This window comes from Kogia breviceps, chromosome X, assembly GCF_026419965.1.
Source record: "Kogia breviceps isolate mKogBre1 chromosome X, mKogBre1 haplotype 1, whole genome shotgun sequence".
Taxonomy (NCBI): domain Eukaryota; kingdom Metazoa; phylum Chordata; class Mammalia; order Artiodactyla; family Physeteridae; genus Kogia; species Kogia breviceps.
The window spans coordinates 2,500,438-2,521,820 of NC_081330.1; the positions used below are offsets into that span (position 1 = coordinate 2,500,438).

The window sequence follows — 21,383 nt, forward strand, 5'->3', positions numbered from 1 at the left end:
CAGTTATGCATTAATTAAGCAATAAACCTTCACAGGCATCAAAATATTTTATAGACACAAGATTTATAAAAATGTCTTTAATTGCAGTGGAAATTATACATTGAACCAGAAGTATTTTTGTCAGTGAGTTGAAGAGATGACTGAGACCATATACAGGGCATATTATGTTTAAAAGTTAGATTTCTTGTGGCATTTTCTTTTGTCACTTACGATAGTTATGTGTATTTTCTCATAATTTCAATGAGAATTTTGATGTGAATGAACAACTTTTGCGCATGTTGTCCATTATAAGCAAATCAGAAAATGGTTTACTTGAATATATTGAAAAAAGTCCTAAAAAGGGTAACATAAGCAGATCACAATTAATACATGTAAGTGTTAATGTCAACCTTTTATGAAATACGCATCCAACATTGCAAAGTTTTGTAGGGATACAGAATTTATGTTCGTTCACTGGTAGATTGACTAGCAATTATTTGCTTTGTGGTAAAAGGTTTAAGTAGGGCATATTGTGGACGTAATTGCTGCCGTCATGAGCTGGAGACCTCCCAATGACTTGAACAATAAACAGCTCAAAAATGAATGAAGAGGGTGAGCAGTATGGATGGCAACTTCCCTTTATTATGAGCCTAGATATCTGAGTTAGGGCAAAGTGCTCACCCCAAGTCTAAAACCCACTGTGCGAAGACTTAATCTGTGTCTGGAAAGAAAGCAACTCTATCCTTTGAAGATACGGACTAAAACTAAATAAACTCACTCCTCAGTCCCTCACCATTTCCTTACCCTCACCCCTCTTAAAATTAATCTGTACTAAATTCTGTACTCGACATTGGAATTCCAAATACAAGACCTGACATTACCACCCTGATGCAGAAGAAATGGTGGCAGGTTTCTGGTTTGCAAAATTAAAGTGGTAATAAATTTCAAAATGAAATTGTAATCATTAATTATTGCTTTGTTAATTTGTAATTTAAAATATCCCCAGTATGATATTTTACATTATTTCATATGTTCACCCAAGAATTAATTAAAGAAAAATTTATTACATTTCTAGCAGTTTAATTTTCCTACAACTAGCCTGATTTGGTCATTTAAGATACCTCTCTAGCTCCTGTGGGCATTTGAATTTGTGACATCTGCGTTAGGTAATATTTTAACCATTCCTCCCCTTGCCCCTACTCTCTATCCTCCAAGAGAAGGAAAAGTTTAACAATTAATTGGCAGTCCAGAAGGCTGTGAGTCATTGAAGCAAGAGATCATTGGGGGTTTATTTCTGTGTGTCCAGCATAAACTGTTAGTAATTGTTCAACAAGTATTTAATACATGCATGGATAAATGTACTTCAGTTGAAGATATACCACATACCTAAAACTCTTTGGGGATGGAAGTTGTATTTCAATCTCATGCAAGTTTAGTATCAAAGATAATCATTTTCCTTTCCCTTCACTTCTCCTTCTTGACTTTTTTCTGCCTTAGATGCCTATACAACAGCCGAAGTAGTTTACTCTTGGACTCTTGGGAAGAACAAATCTGTGGAAGTGGCACAGGATGGCTCTCGACTGAATCAATATGACCTGCTGGGCCATGTTGTTGGGACAGAAATAATCCGGTCTAGTACAGGTATTTATTTATTTTATTTAGCAAGCATTTTTGTAACCTGTACCACATACCAGTCACTGTTTTAAGTGCTTATAATAACTTATGTTAACAAAACAGTCTTGTGAGGTAGGTACTATTATCTTAAGGAAACTGAGGCATACAGATGTTTAGTAATTTGTTCCATGTCACAGTTACGTAATGTCAGAGCCAAGATCTGAACCCAGGCAGACTGGCTTCCAAGATCATGCTTTTAACCATGATGCCCTGCTGTCTCTTCGTGAGTTAGGTCAAGGTCATTAGGGCTGGACTGTGGTAGAAGAGAAAGCAGAGGGAGGCCATGAAAGTGGGAGAACTAAATTTTGATCCTAAAGTTTTCATGAAAATATTTGCTTAACTCCGCCAATACAGAGGTGGCAAGGTAATAACCCCAGAGAGGCCAGAACACAGCCAGGAGGTCCAGGAATGAGCCATGGAATTATTTTCTTAAGTGAATCACCCATTTCAGAAACAAGTGTGTCTGGCAAATATTGCCAGGTCCTCTCAATGACTCTTCCTTGGATATTGATAAATGGAACTTAGAGGCTTGTTCTGTAGCCTTAAGTGCTATCTATTTGGAAACTGACCAGTTGTAGGGGACTGAGGAAGGACACACCCTGAACCCCAACTAGCTTTAGGGTATTTGACAAAATGGAGTATATCTCAGGGGCCCACATATCTTACAATATTTTTTGCCATGAAAGGGTGGGAACTTTCAACACTTGTCTCCATGGAAGGTCTCTGAATCCACAATTATAAATGAAGTAGGGTACTCTTGTCCTTTTTTTCATTAGCTGGACACTGCTGTTCCCTCTCATAGTGTTACAGCATGTCTGTGGTCTGTTCTCCCTCCATCCTAGGACCAGGGGCGGGAACCTAAAACAAAGCAGCATTTGAAATGGATTTAAAGGACAACAGGATTTAGAGATTTGGGACTTAGTGTGGGGAAAGGCTATTCTTGAGAATGGCAATACGGAGGTTCAAAAGGCCAGAGGTTTGTGAGAACATGATCTCGTGGAGAAGGTGAGCTGATCTGTGGGGGTGAGGGGAAAGTACCCACCTGGCCAGTCCTGCTCTCCCCAAGCAGGTAGAAGGAGGAGGACCTTTAGTGCCTGCATGTACAACGTGTATTTTTACTGTCCTACTGTGACCCTTGCATTTTTGAGCAGAAGCCCCCTCCTGTTATGGGGTGCCGCTGCTGCTGCAAACGACCTCCCATCTGAGATCAGAGCCTCCCCTCCCTCCCACCCCAGCCTGTGGGCAAAGAGCACCCAGGCCCCTGATGAAGGCCCTGTGCATCCCAGCACAGCAAGGCGGACCCTTAGAGACCAAGGGTAACCCAGGGGCCCTGGTGGTCCACTCCGCAGAAGGGAGAGAATTCCTGGGGCTATAGCATCTGTTCACTCTCCTGACTTCCCCATCCCTCCTTGGCACTGCTCACCTGGTATCAACTTTTGAGAGCCATCACTAGCCATCCAAGCAGCCCCACTTCATTTGGTTAAACCACTGTTTGTTTAGTCTTTATCACACGTTCATGATAGAAAAATTAGAAATATCAGAGGAGCAAAAAATGTAAATTAAAATATTCTTTAATTCCACCATCTAGAAAAAAGCTCTTTAGAAGAATTTCGTGCATTAACTGATTCGTATACATTTTGGTGTGTAACCTTTAAGAAGGTTCTCTTTGCACTTTTAATATAAATATGGGGCTTCCCTGGTGGCGCGGTGGTTGAGAATCCGCCTGCCGATGCAGGGGACGCGGGTTCGTGCCCCGGTCCGGGAAGATCCCACGTGCCGCGGAGCGGCTGGGCCCGTGAGCCATGGCCGCTGAGCCTGCGCGTCCGGAGGCTGTGCTCCGCAGCGGGAGAGGCCACAACAGTGAGAGGCCCGCGTACCGCAAAAAAAAAAAAAAAAAAAAAAAAAAAAATATATATATATATATATATATATGTTTTTATATAAATGGGACCATAATGTTGATACTGTTTTATAAGCTGTTTTTTATGTAATTTTATATTGTAAGCATGTTTTCTTGTCACTAAGTGTACAGGATCCAAACAAAATGTACACACAAGCTAGTGATATATTTTTATTCAGATATAATTGACATTAGTTTCAAGTGTACAACATTATGATTCAATATTTGTAGGTATTGTGAAATGATCACCACAGGAAGTCTAGTTAACATCCATCACCATACATAGTTATAGAATTTTTTTCTTGTGATGAGAACTTTTAAGATCTATTCTCAACAGCTTTCAAATGTTCAGTATAGTATTCTAAGTATAGTCACCATGCTGTACATAACACCCCAAGGACTTATTTACTTTATAACTGGAAGTTTGTACCTTCTGATTCCCTTCACCCATTTCACCTATAACACCTACCCTTGGCTTCTGGCAACCACCAGTCTATTCTTTGTATCTATGAGCTTGGTTTTTTGTTTGTTTTGTTTTGTTTTTTTGGATTCCACATATAAGTGAGATACAATATTTTTCTTGCTCTGACTTATTTCACTTAGCATAATGTCCCCAAGGTTGCAAATGGCAAAAGTTTCCTTCTTTTTATGGTTGAATAATATTCCATTGTACCTATATATACCATATCTTCTTTAACCATTCATGCATGGAGAGACACTTTGGTTGTTTCCATGTCTTGGCTATTGTAAATAATGCTGCCGTGAAGATGGAGGTGTATATAGCTTTTTAAGCTAGTGTTCTCATTTTCTTCAAATAAATACCCAGAAGTGGAATTGCTGGATCGTATAGGAGTTCCATTTTTAGTTATTAAAAATATTTATTTATTTATTCAGCTGCACCGGATCTTAGTTGTGGCGTGCAGGATCTTTTAGTTGCGGCATGCGAACTCTTAGTTGTGACATGTGGGATCTAGTTCCCCGACCGGGGATTGAACCCAGGCCCCCTGAATTGGGAACGTGGAGTCTTAGCCACTGGACCACCAGGTTAAGTCCCCCATTTTTAATTTTTTGAGGAAACTCCATGCTGTTTCCCATCGTAGTTGCATCAGTATACATCCCCACCAACATTTGTTTTTTGTTGTTAGTTCTAAGTAGTTAGTAATAATATTTTAACAATTAGAATGGGCATATATTAATTATTACCTGTTTTATTTTACTCTAAATTTAAAAAGAAAATTAAAAGGCCATCATCTGAGGCCACAGCCAGCCTTTTTTTTTTTTTTGTGGTATGCGGGCCTCTCACTGCTGTGGCCTCTCCCGTCGCGGAGCACAGGCTCCGGACGCACAGGCCTAGCGGCCATGGCTCACGGGCTTAGTTGCTCCGCGACAGCCAGCCTTTTTGACAATGATAAGTGTTGCTATCAGTGGGAAGCATAGCATTTCACTGTGGAACTCAATAATACCTTCATCTTACTGGATCATAATCCATTTAACCAATTACCTATGATTATTTTCTGTTTTAATGCTATAAAGAACACTGCAAAGGCCTTCTTTTTCCATATAGCATTTTGTTCCTATGTAATTACCTGCCCAGGATAAAAACAAAATATCGAGATTGCTATTTCAGAAAATATACACATTAAAAGACTTTTAATACATATTGACAAATTGCCATTTTAAAAGGTGAAACAGGGCTTCCCTGCTGGCACAGTGGTTGAGAGTCCACCTGCCGATGCAGGGGACGCGGGTTCGTGGCCCGGTCCGGGAAGATCCCACGTGCCGCAGAGCGGCTGGGCCCGTGAGCCTGCGCGTCCAGGCTCCGCAACGGGAGAGGCCACAACAGTGAGAGGCCCATGTACGGCAGGAAAAAAAAAAAAAAAAAAGGTGAAACAATTCACACTCTCATTATCAGTGTATGAGCATGCCAGTTTCCCTCCACTCTTGGCAATGCAGATGTTATGGATTGAATTATGTCTCCCCAAAAGATATGTTGAAATCTTGCCCCCCAGTGCCTCAGAATGTGACCTTATTTGAAAACAGGGTTATTGCAGATATTAGATTATAATAGCAAATTAGTTTTGGAAACATGATACAGTGTGCATCAGTAAACTATGCAGGTGTAAGAAGGAATGAGGACGTTCAATGGGAATATCTGCAGGATATACTGTTGAGTGAAAATAGCAAATACAAAACCACCAAAGGCTATAAGGATATCTATTAGTATAGGAATAGTATTTCTAGAATATACACAAGAAGCTGTTAATTGTGGTTAAAAGAAGGAGAAATGAAATGGTTTGAAGGAGGTAGACTTTTTGCTGTATATTATTTGACACCCTTTGGTTTAGAAACCATATAAATACTACCTCACATAAATGTATGTTGTTTTCATGTGACTATAAATTATGGGTATTCCTTTCTGAATTCTGATATGCTCCTCTATGTGGGGTCCCACATACTAATGGGAAGACTTGGCCAGAGAAAAACCCACAATCTGTGGGTGTTCTGTTCTGTATGAGTGGTTTTCTCTCTGAAAGCTGCCAGTCCTCAGCATGAAGTAGTTCTAAGCAGCGGGCTCCTGCTCTTTGCTCCAGCTTCAGACATGTGTTAAAAAAATGAATGAAATTTCTCTAAATTGGTGGCTACTTCTTCACACTGTTCCCTACTTCAGCACCGACTCCATTTCCCCTTATTTGCAATATTTACATTAATTTTCTAAGAGGAGCCTGATATTATTTTTGCATCTTTCCTAGAAATTTGACCATTTGTTAGAAAAACTCTCATTACTGTCATTGTGTATATTATTTGTTTAGACATGGAACATAGGTAAGGGAAGACAAATCAAAAAATAAGAGCAGCGTGGCCGGTGTGTTTTGACCTACCTGCAGATGCCATTCTGTGGGCGGGGGGGGGGGGCACCCAAACCCCATGACTGCTTCGCCAGAGCAGCAGCTGACCCCTGAGGTCACCATTTTGGTGCACTGAGGCAACAGCCACCAAGGGACGTGGCCCTATTGCGTGGCTCACTGCCCCTGGAAGAGGGCTCTGCTAGAGTTCTGCAGTTGGCTTGAGCTCCGCGGTTGGGCGGGGCTTTTGTATCTACTCCTCTGTATGCCAGAGCTGCAGGCTGCTCTCAGAAGTTGGGTTCCCTTGCAGTTGATTTTAGACCGCTGACTGTACTTTTGATCAGGCGATGATGCTGGCAAGGGACCTGATACCACCTCCAAGATTTGCACAATGTTGGCTGTAAGTTATGCCATATTCCTTTGTGCTAGCGGACCCCAAATTATCTGGCCCTGCCAATTCCCAGAGCGTTCCCCATGAGGCAAAGCAGAAGTGGGCCTCCAGGGGAATGCCCAGGAAAGCTGGATATCTGCCTTGGGTTCTCATTTCGCCCCTGGAGAAACCATAGACTCAGAGGTACCCTCTAGGTGCTGCACTGAGCTGGCCTGGGGGAGAGAAGAAGGCGACAAATCGATACCACTTCTGTTATCCTTCTAATGTCACTTTTCTTGGTTTTCATGCCCCAGATGGGTGCTGCTTCAGCTTTACTTCTTAGATCTGGGATTTTCACAAAGGTGTTCTCTTCCGTTGGTAGCAGCTAAACCATATTTTTGTGACAGGGTACTAGAGCCGGGGCTGTCCTATTCCACCACCTTGCTGATCTTAAATCACTCTCTTTGCTTCTTTGGAAGAGAAACAACAAGATAGAAATTGAAGGAAAGAAGGATAGAAAAGGAGAGGCTTAAGAAAATTTATTCAGTTATTTAAAACAATGGCTAATTTGATAAGCTTTTGAAAAGTCCACTTGCTTTCCTTTCAGATCTACAGAATATAACTTACATAAAATATATAATAAATATTATTCATAAATATTAAATATTTTACATGATCAGATATAGGGTTAATAGGCAGGAAGGAATTCAGGGGTGTGAGACTAATATGTGGAAGGGCAGGAAATTCCCCAAGCTAATCAAAGTCCAACTATTGTTAAAAATAAATCTTCAGTGCCTCCTCAGCTGAGAAAAAAAGTGAACAGACGGACAGGGAAAGAAAGCAGTTGAAATGTACACAGATAGGAGAGAGGGGGAGAAGGAGGAGAGAGGGGGAGGGGGTGGGGAACAAATAAATAAAAGGATTGAAAAAGTGGCAGAGAGACATAAAAGCAACCCCAATGTTATAATGAAGAAATTCTACAATTTTGTATGACAATTCTTTGCTAAATTAAAACTAAGCCTACTTGTATTTTTCATGTTCACATAAACAAGCTAGAATGTGAATACACACACAATATGGATTGTATACTGAGCTTTGGCTTAGCAGATGGTGCTTCCTAGGCTTAGGTACAAGGGAGTGGGTGAGGTAGAAAAGTGGGAAATTTCCTCATTTGGGAGACATACTGAAACCAAATGGGGGCAGAGAGAGAGAGAGAGAGATTGAGAGAGAGAGGGGGAGGTGAAAATAAGAAGCTCTAACAAGAAAGGTAGTAGAGCGACAACCAGATTGCATGGACCTTTGGAGACTCTTTGGGGAAATTTGCCTTTTACTCTTTGAGAGATGGGAAACCATTAGGGAGCCTTAAGCAAAAGAAAGACTGAATCTGACTTTTATTATAATAGACTCATTTTGGCTGGTACGCTAAGAATGCATTGAAGTGGACAAGTACAGAGGCAAGGCACGTTAGGAAGCTATTACAGTACTCTAAGTAAGAGATGATGGTAGCTTAGTCCAAAGTGGTAACAGCGGGAGTGGTGAGAAATGCTCAAATTATAAATATATTTTGAAGAACTGTCAATGTATCTGTGTCCGTGGCTGCATTTGTGTATGCACACATGGAAACATGCACGAGGGAGGGAGAGGGAGCGGTCGATGATGCTAAAGATTTTGAAGAATTTTGATTTGTGCTCCTGAGAGCTACCATTTACTGAGATAGGAAAATGTGTTGGAAGGGATAGTTTGGAGGGTAGGAAATGGAGACAGTAAGAGCTAAGATTTGGACATGTTAGGTCAAGATACCTATTAGATCCCCAAGTGGTGATATCTAATGTGTAATGGAATATATAGGTGTAGGGCATTATAGGGAACCCTAGGTTTGCCATATCAAAGTACCATAAACTGAATGGCTTAAAACAACAGAGATTTATGTCTCCTAGTTCTGGAGGCTAGAAGTCTGAAGCCAAGGTGCTGGCTGGGTTGGTTCCTTCTGGAGGCTCCTTTTATACAGAAGAGGGGGAGGGGGAGGGGTCCACTGTAGTGCTGACCAATGACTGAGCGGGACCACTGACGGGTCGCTCATTGACAGTTGCTTGCCTGGGGGAGGGGCCCACTGCAACACCGACCAATGGCTGAGCGGGGCTGCTATAGCTCACGCCTGCCCCACCACTATTACAATTCCCCACTGTCAATGTCCATTCCACAATCTTGTGGGAAAAGGGGTGACGACTTTTCTGGCTACTTCCCACTGAACAGGGGAGATGAGGGGGTGATTGTGAAATGGAATTGATCAGCTTTGGGTCGAGAATATTCCTTAAAAATGTTAGTAAGCAATACAATTCTTTTTATCTACAACTATTTGAAGCTGATGAAATTCCTTCTGCAATGAAATTTTAATCTCAATACTTACTCTTTTTGAAGAGCAACCTTAAGTCTTCTGAGGGTTCACAAACCCATTGCTCTCTAGGCCTCTCAGGAGTTGGGTCATCTTCTGATGACAGTGGTGCTGCTTTAACCCGAGTGTGACGAATCCATGGCTTTACTCCAGCTAACTTGACAGATGAGTGTGTGGTAAGTAATAGCACGTGTGGTCCTGTCCGCCTTGCGGTCACCTGGTGCTCAGTCCCTTGCCCCCTCCAGGTTTTAAGGAGGACTCAGTTTCTGGGCCGGAAAGGATGTAACGTTACCTCAGTTGGCAACAAACTCATGAACAGAGGTTAGTATAGTGCCCAGAGCTTTAACATAATTGGCAACTGCTAGATCTTTCAGAGCATTTATAGATTCTCCCACCCGGGCAGACCCCTGGAATGGCCTACCATACAATATGTCAAAGGGGCTTAATTTAAGCCTGCTTCTGGGAGCCACTCTGCTCCATAGCAGGGCAACTGGCAAGGCCTTATCCCAAGTTAAATTAGGCTCTTGACATACTTTAGCAATGCTCCTTTTCAATGTATAATTCACTTTCTCAGGTTTTTCCTGTTGATTGTAGTCTCCAGGATGAATGTAGCTTCCAATTCATTTGCCCTGCTTTAGACACTTGTTGGGTTACTCTAGAGAGAAAAGCAGGCCCGTTATCACTTTGAAAGGACTTAGACACTCCAGATCAGGGGATAATGTCCTTAAGGAGGACTCTAACCACTTTGGAGGCTTTTTCTGTCCTGGGGCGATATGCTCCCACCCATCCTGAAAAAGTGTCCATAAATAATAGCAGGTACCCGAAATTTCCTGTAGCTCGAGGCATTTGAGTAAAGTCTATTTGCCAGTCCTCGGTGGGGTAGGTTCCTGTGTGCTGAGTCCCCATCTGGGGAAGGCTGACGGCAGTTTTTGTGTTATTTTTAGCATAAATCATGCAATTTTGAGTGACTTGCTGGGTGGCCCTTCGTAGGTTAGGCCCCATTGTATATCTTTGAATCTGTTGTAAGGTGGCATCTCTCCCGTAATGGGTACTATTATCAATGTGCTGCAGCACAGTGTCCAAGAGGGCCTCAGGAATCAAAACAATTCCTTGTACTTTACATTTCTAGCCAAGTGAGGTGTGATCAAGAGTGAGTCCCTCATTCTTTGGCTCTCTCCTCCTCTCCTGAATACACTGGCTGGTATTTTGACAAGTTGATCTGTGGGAGAAGTGACCATATCATGGATTGTTAAACCCCATTCCTTTGCTGCTTTATTTGCAGCTTGCTCAGCTAACTGACTGCCCTTTATTATAGGAGTCTCACCCTTCTGGTGGCCTGGGCAGCGCATTACAGCCACTTGTGAGGGCTTATGGACTGCTTCTAATAGTGACAGGATTTCAGAAGCATGTTTTGTGTGTTTATTGTTTGAAGTGAGAAGCCCCCTTTCTTTCCAGATCGCCCCGTGAGCATGCACCACAGAGGATGCATAGTGAGAGTCTGTGTGTATATTTACTCGCTTCCCTTCAGCGAGGAGCAGGGCTCTTGTCAGAGCAATGATTGCTGCCTTCCGAGCTGAGCTCCCTGGGGGCAGGGCTTTTGCTTCAGCAATCCTTTCAAGGGTTACCATCACATACCTAGTGCATCACCGACTTTGGTCCATGAAGCTGCTTCCATCGGTGAACAATTCCATATCTGGCTCAGCCAAGGCTGCTAGAATATGCTAGCTTGATGACGTGTAGGCAGTCATGCTCTGGGGATGGTGCACCATCAATCGGGAGCAATGTGGCTGGATTTAGGGCCGAAGTGACCTGAAGTCTTATGTTGGGATTGTCCAGGAGAATGGCTTGGACTTTCCCATTCTCCCAGAAGTCAGCCAATAGCCCCCTTTCTGCTCCAGTGAAGAAAGGACATGGTGAGGGACATACACAGTGGTGTATTTCAGCTTCCTGAAATATGTCACAAGTAGCTGCTCCAGCTCGAAGGCAGAGGGGTCACCCCTTAACAGTCTGTTCTAGTCTGTCTTGAGAAGCAGGCAACAGGTTGAGGGCTCTTCCCCGGAGTTTGAATTAACACCCCAAGACTTATGCCTTCACCTCTCATGGACATACAATTTGAAAGGTTTCTTTAAGTCTGGTTCTTCCAAAGCCAGGGCTGAGACTGACTTTGTTTTTTTTATTGTTTCAAAGGCTGTTTGGCATTCTGTAGTCCAAGTAAGGGGCTCAAAATCATGTCCCTTTAAAGCCTCACAGAGGGGCTTTACTATGAGCCCATAGTTCGGGATCCAAACCTGACAGGACCCTGCCATTCCCAGAAACCCCCTCAGTTGTCTGCAAGTCTTGAGTGTTCCCAAGCCTGCAATTGCCCGTTTTCTATTAGTCAAAAGACCCCACTGTCCTTGGGAAAGGACAAAGCCCAGATACGTGACTTGTTGCTTACATATTTGGGCTTTTTTCCGGGAGAGCTTATATCCACAATTGGCCAAATAATTTAGGGTTCTAATGGTATTTTGTAGACACTTATGTAGGGCCTGCTATAAGCAAATTGTCCACATATTGGAGTAGAAGTCCTTCATCCAATAGTAAGTTTCTAAGGTCCCTAGCCAACATTTCCCCAAACAAGGTAGGGGAATTCTTAAATCCTTGAGACAGGACTGTCCAAGAATACTGTTAGACTACCTGTGTTTCTGGGTCCTGCCATTCAAAAGCAAACAGTTGCTGTGATTCTTCTGCAATAGGAATGCAGAAGAAAGCATCCTTCAGGTCCAAAACTGAGAGCCAACTGTATTCTCCCAGAAGAGCTGTAAGCAGAGTGTATGGCTTAGGTACCACAGGGTGCAAATCTTGGACTATATCATTAATAGCCCTCAAGTCTTGGACAAAGCAATACTTTGCTGAGTTTGGCTTTTTGAGCAGGAAAATAAGGCTGTTATATGGGGACCTGCAAGGTTTATTCAGTCCTATTTTCAAAAACTTTTCGAGAATTGGCTGAATTCCCTTTTGGGCCTCTTGCCTCAGAGGGTATCGTTTTAGATTAGGTGTCCCAGCACCCCTTTTCAATGGGATTTGTATTGGCCATGCGTTTTTGGCCTTCCCTGGGGTACCATCAGTCCACATTTCTGGCCTCACCTTTTCATAGACCTCAGGGGGAAAGAGCTCTGTCTCCTTTTCTGGGGCGTCCATAAGTGCCATCTGTAGGCTTACAGCGTACTGCGGTGGGACCCTGATGTCAAGCTGTCCTGGCAAAAAAGTTAAGTTACTAGAGCATGCAATTTACAAAGCAGATCTCGGCCCAGAAGAGTGATTGGCCACAGTGGCATGTAGAAGAAACTGTGTTTCAGGGTGAGGTCCCCTAATTGGCATTCTAGAGGTTGTAAGAAAATGATTTTGTCCTTCTCCAGAAACTCCTGTGACCAGAATGGATTGAGATGTTTTCTGTGCCACCTTGGTGTTTACCACAGAGTATGTTGCACCCGTATCTATCAGAAAGTCAATCAACTTGGCCCCCACTGTCAAAGTTACCTGGGGCTCCTGTGGGGAAATTGGAATTGGACGCCTCAAGTCCAAGGGAGCCCCGGGGCCTCTTCATTCATTATCCGAGTGTTCCTCCCTTTCTACCACATGAGAGGCTCCTATCTTTCTTTTATTGTTTTCTTTCTTATTCTTCAGCCTAGGGCAATATTTTTTCCAATGCCCTTGCTCCTTGCAGTAAGCGCATTGTTCTCTCCCCAATGGGGGCTTACCTCTCTCTGGGTTAGTAGCCTTCCAGAAATCCAGTGCTGCTGCCAGCAAAGTGGCGTTCCATCTTGCATCCTCTTGCTTGTGTCGTTGTGCCCTGTTGTTGAACACGGTAAAAGCAACATCTACCATTTGAGAAGGGTTCATTCCAAGTGCACCATCAAACTTCTGTAATTTTCTTCTTATATCTGGGGCACTTTTCCCAATGAACGTCACATTTACCATTCTCATATTTTGGGGGGCCTGAGGGTCTGCATCAGTGTGGCACCTATAAGCTTGATAAATTCTTTCTAGAAATTCTGATGGATCCTCATTTGGGTTTTGGTGTATCTCCTGAATTTTGTCTAAGCTCTTTTGCCTAGGTACTCCCTTTCTGAGACTCACTAAGACACATCTCCTATAATATTCTAGAAGTGGCATGCCCCCATTATTAGGATCCCAGTCAGGCTCAGCAATAGGAACTGCCAGATTTGCTTCTGGAGCTTCATCTGGATCTGGTAGATGGAGCTGGTGTGATTCCTTTCTAGCCTTGTCAACAACCATCCTTCTTTCAACCCCAGAGGAAGCATCATCTTCATAGGAGTGTGAATGTCTGCCCAAGAGGGATGGCGAGTGGCAAAGAGAGAAGTGAGAAGTTCAGTCATGCGCAGGGGGTCCTCTCGGTAATGTAGGGTTACGGTTTTTCCAGTTAAACAAATCTGAACTTGAGAATGGCTTGTGCATCCATAGAACCACAGTCTGTTGGCCATCTGCATGAAGGCTTCCTATGGGATATTGGCACAAGGGAAATTGGCCTGCTCTGAAAGTGGCTCCCAGTCCGAATTGGGTGCCCTGTTGGGTCTTAGATGGTGACACCAAACCAGGCCCCTGTGCCCCAAGGGTTAACATAGAAACTTCGAATTGCTCCCCATAAGTAGGGGAAACAGGGGGCCGTGAATATGTTGGTGGCATGGGGGCTGTCGGAACAACTGCTGTTGCAGTCTGCTCGGCCACTGGAGGAGCCAGGTTGGCCAGAGGGGGTTTTAAGTTTTGAAATAACATGTCCTCACTCTCACTTTCTCCCTCTCCCTTTTGTAGAACAGGTTTTCCCTTAGTTTTCCTTTCAGACAGCTGTACCATAAGGTGGGAACTATCTGACTTCTCTCCCTCCTGATGCAATAGCATAAATGCTTCTACATGTGGAGTCTCATCATTTTTCCGGGCTCTTTCACAAAGCAATTGGAATGGCAAGATTGTATAATAATTAAGTGAGCCACTCAAGGGCCATCGCTCTCCTGATCCTAACGTATATTGGGACCACACACTATTACAGTAGAATATCCTCTCTTCCTTAGTCATAGGCCCATAGCTATATTTTGCCCATTTATTTAAGATACACCCCAAAGGGCTTTCCTTAGGGACAGATGGAGTATTTCCCATATTTATAAGTTCAGGAATAACAAAACACAAAAAGCACAGGCACATTCCAATACCGAAGGCACAAACAGTTTCCATCATGAATGAACGCAAAACAAAAGCAAATGAATCTGTTCACAAATCAGGTAGAGTCCAACAGCGATTCCCCTCTCCAACAGGGTACCCCGATCAGATGAACAAATTGGCTTGTCCCTTAGAGCAAAAGCCCAAATTGAGAGGGGAAAATGTTTCTGGTTGTACACACCAGAGTGACTTACCCCACTATATAGAGCCCATCGGCTCCGAAATGTCATCAGTTCCTTGCTCCAACTACCAGGCGCTGGGGCAGTTGGTGCCACTTCAGGGAATTTTGAAGGGAAGATCCTCAGGACAAGTGGACCCAGCAACTGCTAGGGCCTTACCCGAAAATTCCCCAACCTGGGATGGCTGGCCAGAAGCAGCAAGGCTCCTGGCTAGCTTTGCCCCAAATTTGTTACCAAGCCCAAGCTCATTCTGCTTGCCACACGAAAGGCCAATAAGTCAGATCAGTTGTTGGAGCAAAGGAATAACAACCAATGGTTGAGTGGGACCCGCTAACGGTGGTTCGTTGACAGTTGACTGCTAATGGTTGCTTGCTTGGGGGAGGAGCCCACTGTGACACCAACCAATGGCTGAGCAGGACTGCTATAGCTCATACCTGCCCCGCCCCTATTACAGTCTCTGCCTCTGTCATCACACATCTCCCTGTGTCTCTCTCTTCTTTTGAAAAGAGAGCATCAGTCATAGTGTATTAGGTCCCACCCTACTCCAGTATGACCTCATCTTAACCAGTTATATCTGCAACAAGGCTCTTTCTAAAGAAGGTCACGTTTTGAGGTAGTCAGTGTTACAAATTCACCATATCTTTCCAGGAGACATAGTTCAACCCATAACAAGTAGGAAGCCAAGGCAGAAAATATACATTGGGGCATTATCAAAACTGAAGATACTATTTAAAGATACAGGCCTGGATAAGAATGCCAAGGGAGTGAGACAGAAAAGAGTACTGAGTCATGACAATCTCAAATGTTGAGAATTTAAAGGAACCAGCAAAGGAGATTGGGCAGGTCATGATGTAGGAGGGAAACCAGAAGAGCAACATGGCCTAGAAGTTTGGTGAAGAGATTCATTACAGGAGGATGGAATGCTCAATATGTAAAATGCTTCTGACAAATCCAGCATGCTTTGATAATTATAATTAACTGATAATTAACTATTGGATTACAGAGTTGATGGGAGGGTATAAAGTTAATACTCCAAAAACACTCAAAGTTGTTTGGTATATAGTAAGAGCTTAACATGTGTTCACTTTTATTTTGAAGAGGGGTAATATAGGGCAGCCCATATTCTGCTATGTGAACTTTAGGTTTTAACCCGATAAGTCCATTCAAACAGCAGAGCTTAGTGGTCAGAAAGCATAAGCTGTGGAGCCAACCCATCTGGAGTTGAATTCAGGCTCTACTACTTACTAGCTGGGTAATCTTCTGTAAATTGCTTAGTCTCTCTTTGCCTCAGTTTCATTATTATTTACATGAGGACATTAATATAGTTGAATGAACTCGTGTCAAAATTACTCTGAGCAAGCTGTGTGGGTACACTGGTAAGCATATATTTTTGTAATAGGGACAGTGCGGGCACACGAGTGGTCCCATTCCACCAACAGTCAGTGTCACAGTGGCCCCCACAGTGGCAGTTTCCCTGGGTCATTGTCCTCAGGACCGGCCTCATTTCTGCGCTCTCCCCCTTTGCCCCAGCAGTTGCCGCCCAAGGCCTGGAAGAGCAGTGCCCCGCAGCAGCCTCAGACACACACACACGTTGCAGCTTGTCGCCTTGGGTGAGTCTGAGTCTGGGGTGTTTCAGGTCTCCATGCAGGCACACTGACAGGTAGACCAGCAGACCGGTGGAGATGGCAATGTTGCGACTGTGAATTTGGGAGACCCTCTGCTGGTGTGAAACGCCAGTTGAAGGTGCTACGGCTGGAACATTGTGACCTTGTAATAGGGGTGGTCGCTCATCGCATCTGATGTGCAAGGCCCCAGCACAGGCATTGTGCGGGTGCCTCTGGCAGCAAGGGGAGGCCAGGAAGCTGGGGTGTTTGCCCTCCCCAAGGTCAGGGAGGACAGGAAATGGCCCCAGAGGAAATAATGCAGCTGCCTGGCCTGCCTGCTCCTACCAAGCCCTCCCTGAGGTGGGGCAGTGCAAGCCTGGACAAGCGGGCTGGCCGGGGCCACCGCACTAGGATACAGGATTCGACACTCTCTCCGAATGGTCCCTCCACGCCAGTACAGGGGACATTTGGTGCCCAGGCCTGGCGCCCAAGATGCCGGCCTCTGCCCACCCACATGCCAGGCATCTGCTACTGGATGGTGTGAACCCCTCAGCTCAGCTGCCGTCCACGCCCCTGCAGTGCCCTCCTCGGGTGTAACAAAGGCAGGGCAGGTGCGCAGCAGTTAGCATGAGACCCTTGCCACGGGGGTCAGAGGGCCCACTCAGCCAACAGTCAGCTCGCAGGGGTCCTCGAGTCGGAGAGTGTGGTGAGAGTGTGGATGGCGGCCTTCTCCCCAGGTCAGCTGGGGGGCCTGGGGACAGGCTGAGGGCTGTGTCCCACACAGCTCCAGAGCCCCCTCTACCGCTGCCCACCGGCCAGGCTCAGGCCTTGAAGCAGCAGTGAACCTCTCCCCCATCCCACCTCAGCAACGTAATAGTGGTGGCAGTCTCCATTCGTCGTAGTCCATGGAAGCATCAGATTCTCTCCAGTTTACATAGGGCCAGCTGGGTCCTGGGCGCCTAGCTCTGTCAGTGATGATGGCTGGGCAGGGTCTGGGGACCTGGCCCTGAGGGCACCACCAGCTGAGATCTGCCTTTTCAGCTGGGCGTGGGCGCTGGTGGGAGGACCCAGACTGGGGGCTGGGTGAACATTCCCAGACAGGGTGACCGGCCTGCACAGTGCCCCCTCCTCTTAGCTAGGACCTGACCTCGGAGCCTTGGAACCTTGAACAAGTAAGTTGAGCGGTAATGACATTGCTTTGCTTATGGGATTTGTTAACAGCTGCGAGGAGGCATGGAGACCGAAATAAATGCCTCCCCTTCCTTTTCTTGTCAGAACAGAGAATAACATTTATTTTGGTGGAGGTTTACAGGAACATCATGACCTGACCATGACCTGACCTCAAGAACAAAGGATCTGACACCAAGAAGTTTGCAACAACTAACCACATCCCTCCCTCACCTTTCCTATAAAAGGGCTTGTGGAAAGCTTTGGGGGAGTTTGGGGTTTTTAAGGCGTGAGCCACCCATCTCCTTGCATGGCCCCGCAATAATCCTTTCTCTGCTCCAGACTCCGATGTGTTTCAGTATTGTTTGGCCTCACTATGCATTGGGCACACGGACTTGCGTTTGGTAACATTTTCACCAAAAACAAAAAACAAAAAAAAAACCCACCTCTGTACTACTTCCTGATTATTAAAGAGATCTGGTTCCATGGACCTGAGAGGTGCTGCAATGTCTTGTTTCGAGTATAAGGTTAAGGAGCTTTGTGAACTGAATTGGGGCTCACCTTGATCCACCAATGTTTATTTGGCTGCATACTGTCTAATTTTACTCTCCAGGAGAATATGTCGTCATGACAACCCACTTCCATCTCAAGCGAAAAATTGGCTACTTTGTGATCCAGACCTACTTGCCATGTATCATGACTGTCATTCTGTCACAAGTGTCTTTCTGGCTCAACAGAGAGTCTGTCCCTGCCCGCACGGTCTTTGGTGAGTGTTGTTTTATGGAGAATGGGGCAGGGGCAGGGGTGAGGAAGGTGGAAGAACCATTACTGGAGTGAATGTGAGGAACACCTGAGCCCAGCATTAGTAACTAAGTCACTGGATCTTGGTGTTTCTAGCAACTGAATTCTTAAAAGGTAGTGGAAATAAGAGGGTTGGAGTATTAAGATTTACTGAAATGCTTCCTGTCTCAGTCAGGTTTGCTTCAGGAGCTGGAGAGGGATGGAGCCTTCAGTGAAAAGGAGGGGAAATTAGTGGGCAGAGCTGGAGAAAGTGAAGGGTGGGAAACTAAGCTGACGACAGAGAAGTAGACTGGGGCTTTCTTATGACCCATTTTAATAGGACCGTCTGACTTCGCTGCTTCTCCGCTAGCCTTTTGAAAGTATGAATTATCTGATATTCAGTAAGAGCTATACAGAGTTTGAAGGTTTTTAAAGTAGTACCTACAATTAGAGAAATTTTCTTCAATATGAGTTTACTGTTGTCTAGGAAGAGATTTGCATGTCATTAGCACTTTTCCCTGGGAGACTTAAAGCACATAAAACATTTTCTGCCTGTTTTTCCCACTGTAAGACATTTTTTTTTAGGAGATAAACATTAATTAACTCTTTAAATCTACTAAACTGTCTCCATGTACTTGGATACACTGAGTACTCACAAAGAAGACTTTTTTCTACCGATATTTCCTACTGATATCCTGAAGCTTTACTGTGTAGTTAGAGAGTAAATGATGTTGTTTCAGAAAGAAGCAGCATTTTAGGTCAGGTAGAAGAGGAGACAGTAGTGGAGGAAGGGAAATAATAACCTGTAAAGTAAAAAAAGAAAGAAAAAAAAATTAGAAGCGTGTGATATCATGGAAGTCAAGAGAGGTGAGTGTTTCAAGAAGAAGGGAATAATCCTCTGGGGGTGAATTCTGTGTGTTTAGGTAAAATGCAGATAAAAACTGTTGGGTATCATGATATGCTTGGTTGCTAGTGATTTGAAAAGAACAGTTCTGGTGGAGTTGGGGGAGTAGAATCTGTGTAGGAGTAGATCCAAGATGCCCGATTTTTGGAAATATTACAAACTAGATACCCTGAAAAATCTCCCTCTACAAAATCCTAAGGAAAGCAGATAAAATATAGAAAACACTCTGTTTTAATATCTGAACTCATAAGAAATGAAAGAAAATACTCAGTGGCCCAAATGGAAGAAGGAAGTGAAAACTGGAATGTTAATCACATGAGCTTATACTGTTGTAGCAGGAAAATGGATGGATGGATGGACTACTAGTCTTGGTAGATAAGAAGTTGAGTTTTAAGGTTACACAAGAAAGACTTTTAGCCTGAGTGACATTAAGGGCTAGAACTAGGACTGTGGTCGGCTAAATAATGGCCCCCAATGATACCCATGTCCTAATTTCTGGAACTTGTGAATGTTAGCTTATATGGCAAGAAGGACTTTACAGATCTGAACTAAGTTCAGGATTTTGAGATGGGGAGATTATCTTGCATTATCTCAAGCAACTTTAGTTGAGTGGGACAGACATTCGTTATCAAAGAAGCATATTAGACTTTTTAGAAGTGCTCAAAGGAAGTACGGAGGGCAGTCACAAAAAGACTTTGTAGAAGAGTCTTGAAAGAGAAGCACCGGGTGGCAGGCCTGGATCTCTTTTAAAATGCCAAACCTCTTTGTCCATCCATGAGGTGCACCAAATGCTGGATTGAGGGTCCTACCAGCTCAGACTAGCTAAGAGCTCTTCACAAGATGACAGTTTTAATTAAGCCTTAGAGACTAGAGTTCTAAACATCTCTACTGAGATATGGCCCATAAATACTTGTGTTGCAATGTAGTTCCCTCCATCCATGCTTTGGCACTGCTATGAATGTGCCAGTGTGGACAATTGCATTTGATTGCTGATCCATTCTCAGAATTTACCAGGCTACAAACTCAGATAGTTTGTTATGAGGTGCTAGCTGTATGGCTAATTCCTGACAGGGCTTAAAATGTGTTTCTTCTGGACTTCCCTGGTGGCGCAGTGGTTGAGAGCCCGCCTGCCGATGCAGGGGACGCGGGTTCGTGCCCCGGTCCGGGAGGATCCCACGTGCCGCGGAGCGGCCGGGCCCGTGAGCCGTGGCCGCTGCGCCTGCGCGTCCGGAGCCTGTGCTCCGCAGCGGGAGAGGCCATAGCAGTGAGAGGCCCGCGTACCACAAAAAAAAAAAAAAAAAAAAAAAGTGTTTCTTCTAACTCTCTGCCTAGTTTGTGCAAAGGTGCTCCTTTAGGATCTGTCTGCTGAAACTGTATTAAGTCTTTTCCAGTCTGGATTTTCATTTATATAGTAAATATGTAAGTAAGGTACTCAAGGAATCAAGATATGAAAGGAGGGTCCCCAGGCTGCAGCACACGTGGCTGTCTCTCTGGGTGAAGTTAATAGTTAATAGGCCATATCTGCTTGCTTCTCTGTGTAACATCTCTCAGCCCCTTAGGACTACCTTGCAGCCCTACTTGACCCAGGCTCCTGAGGGTCGCATTACCCACCTTCTTGAGGAATCAGAAAGAGGTTCTGACTACTCCTTCTTCCTCAATTCTGGATGATTTTGGGTACACAACTGCAGCATCAAAATTCTGGGGGAGACAGTAGGGAATATTCATAGATGTGGAGAAAAAGGCAAGGAGAGATTAAAGAAATTGCCCAAGATACAAAGCAAGTAAGTGGCAGAACTGAGGACTTCCTACTTCTAGTGTAGTTATTCAAGACTAGAATACTCTTGCTAAAAATTATAAAATTACTATTATTATTGTTAAAATGTGATTATAATTAGACTACTATAATGAATTATATAATTATGGCAATACTGTTGTTAATAACAACAGTAAAAATAAGAGTAATGTTAATTATAGAAGCTGCTATTTATTGAGTGACTACCTCTTCTATCTCATTTGATTCCCCAACAAATCTCTGAGTCTGGTATCATCGCACACATTTGACACATGACAAAACTTAGAGGGGTAAAACACCTCGTTCAGGGTCATATTACAAGTAAGTGGGATTGCCAGAATTTGAGTCTATTTCAGTTTGACTCTAAAGCTCATATTGTTAACCACGACACTATATAGCTCATATGTATATCCAATATATGAACAGATTAGAAATAAAATTTTTAATAGAATTTAAAAGTGAATAAAAGAAAGCCTTAAATTTAGGTTAATAAATGCCACCAAGAAGAAGAATCAATCCATTTAAAAGCAAGCTGTGGTTTGGCAAAAACTCATAAGAAACAGATGTTAGAATAGTTTTGGTTGT

General features: G+C 44.0%; 1 protein-coding gene across 3 annotated transcripts in view; it reads left to right on the forward strand.

Moving 5' to 3' along the window:
• The window catches only part of GABRA3 (gamma-aminobutyric acid type A receptor subunit alpha3), a 252,191-nt gene that overhangs the window by 212,830 nt on the left and 17,978 nt on the right, over window positions 1-21,383 (forward strand). For all 3 annotated transcript variants that reach the window (XM_067023166.1, XM_067023165.1, XM_059049636.2), the window contains exons 7-8: window positions 1,477-1,620; window positions 17,936-18,088. In XM_067023166.1, the coding sequence (XP_066879267.1) occupies window positions 1,477-1,620; window positions 17,936-18,088 (297 nt within the window). The remainder of the gene's footprint in view (window positions 1-1,476; window positions 1,621-17,935; window positions 18,089-21,383) is intronic.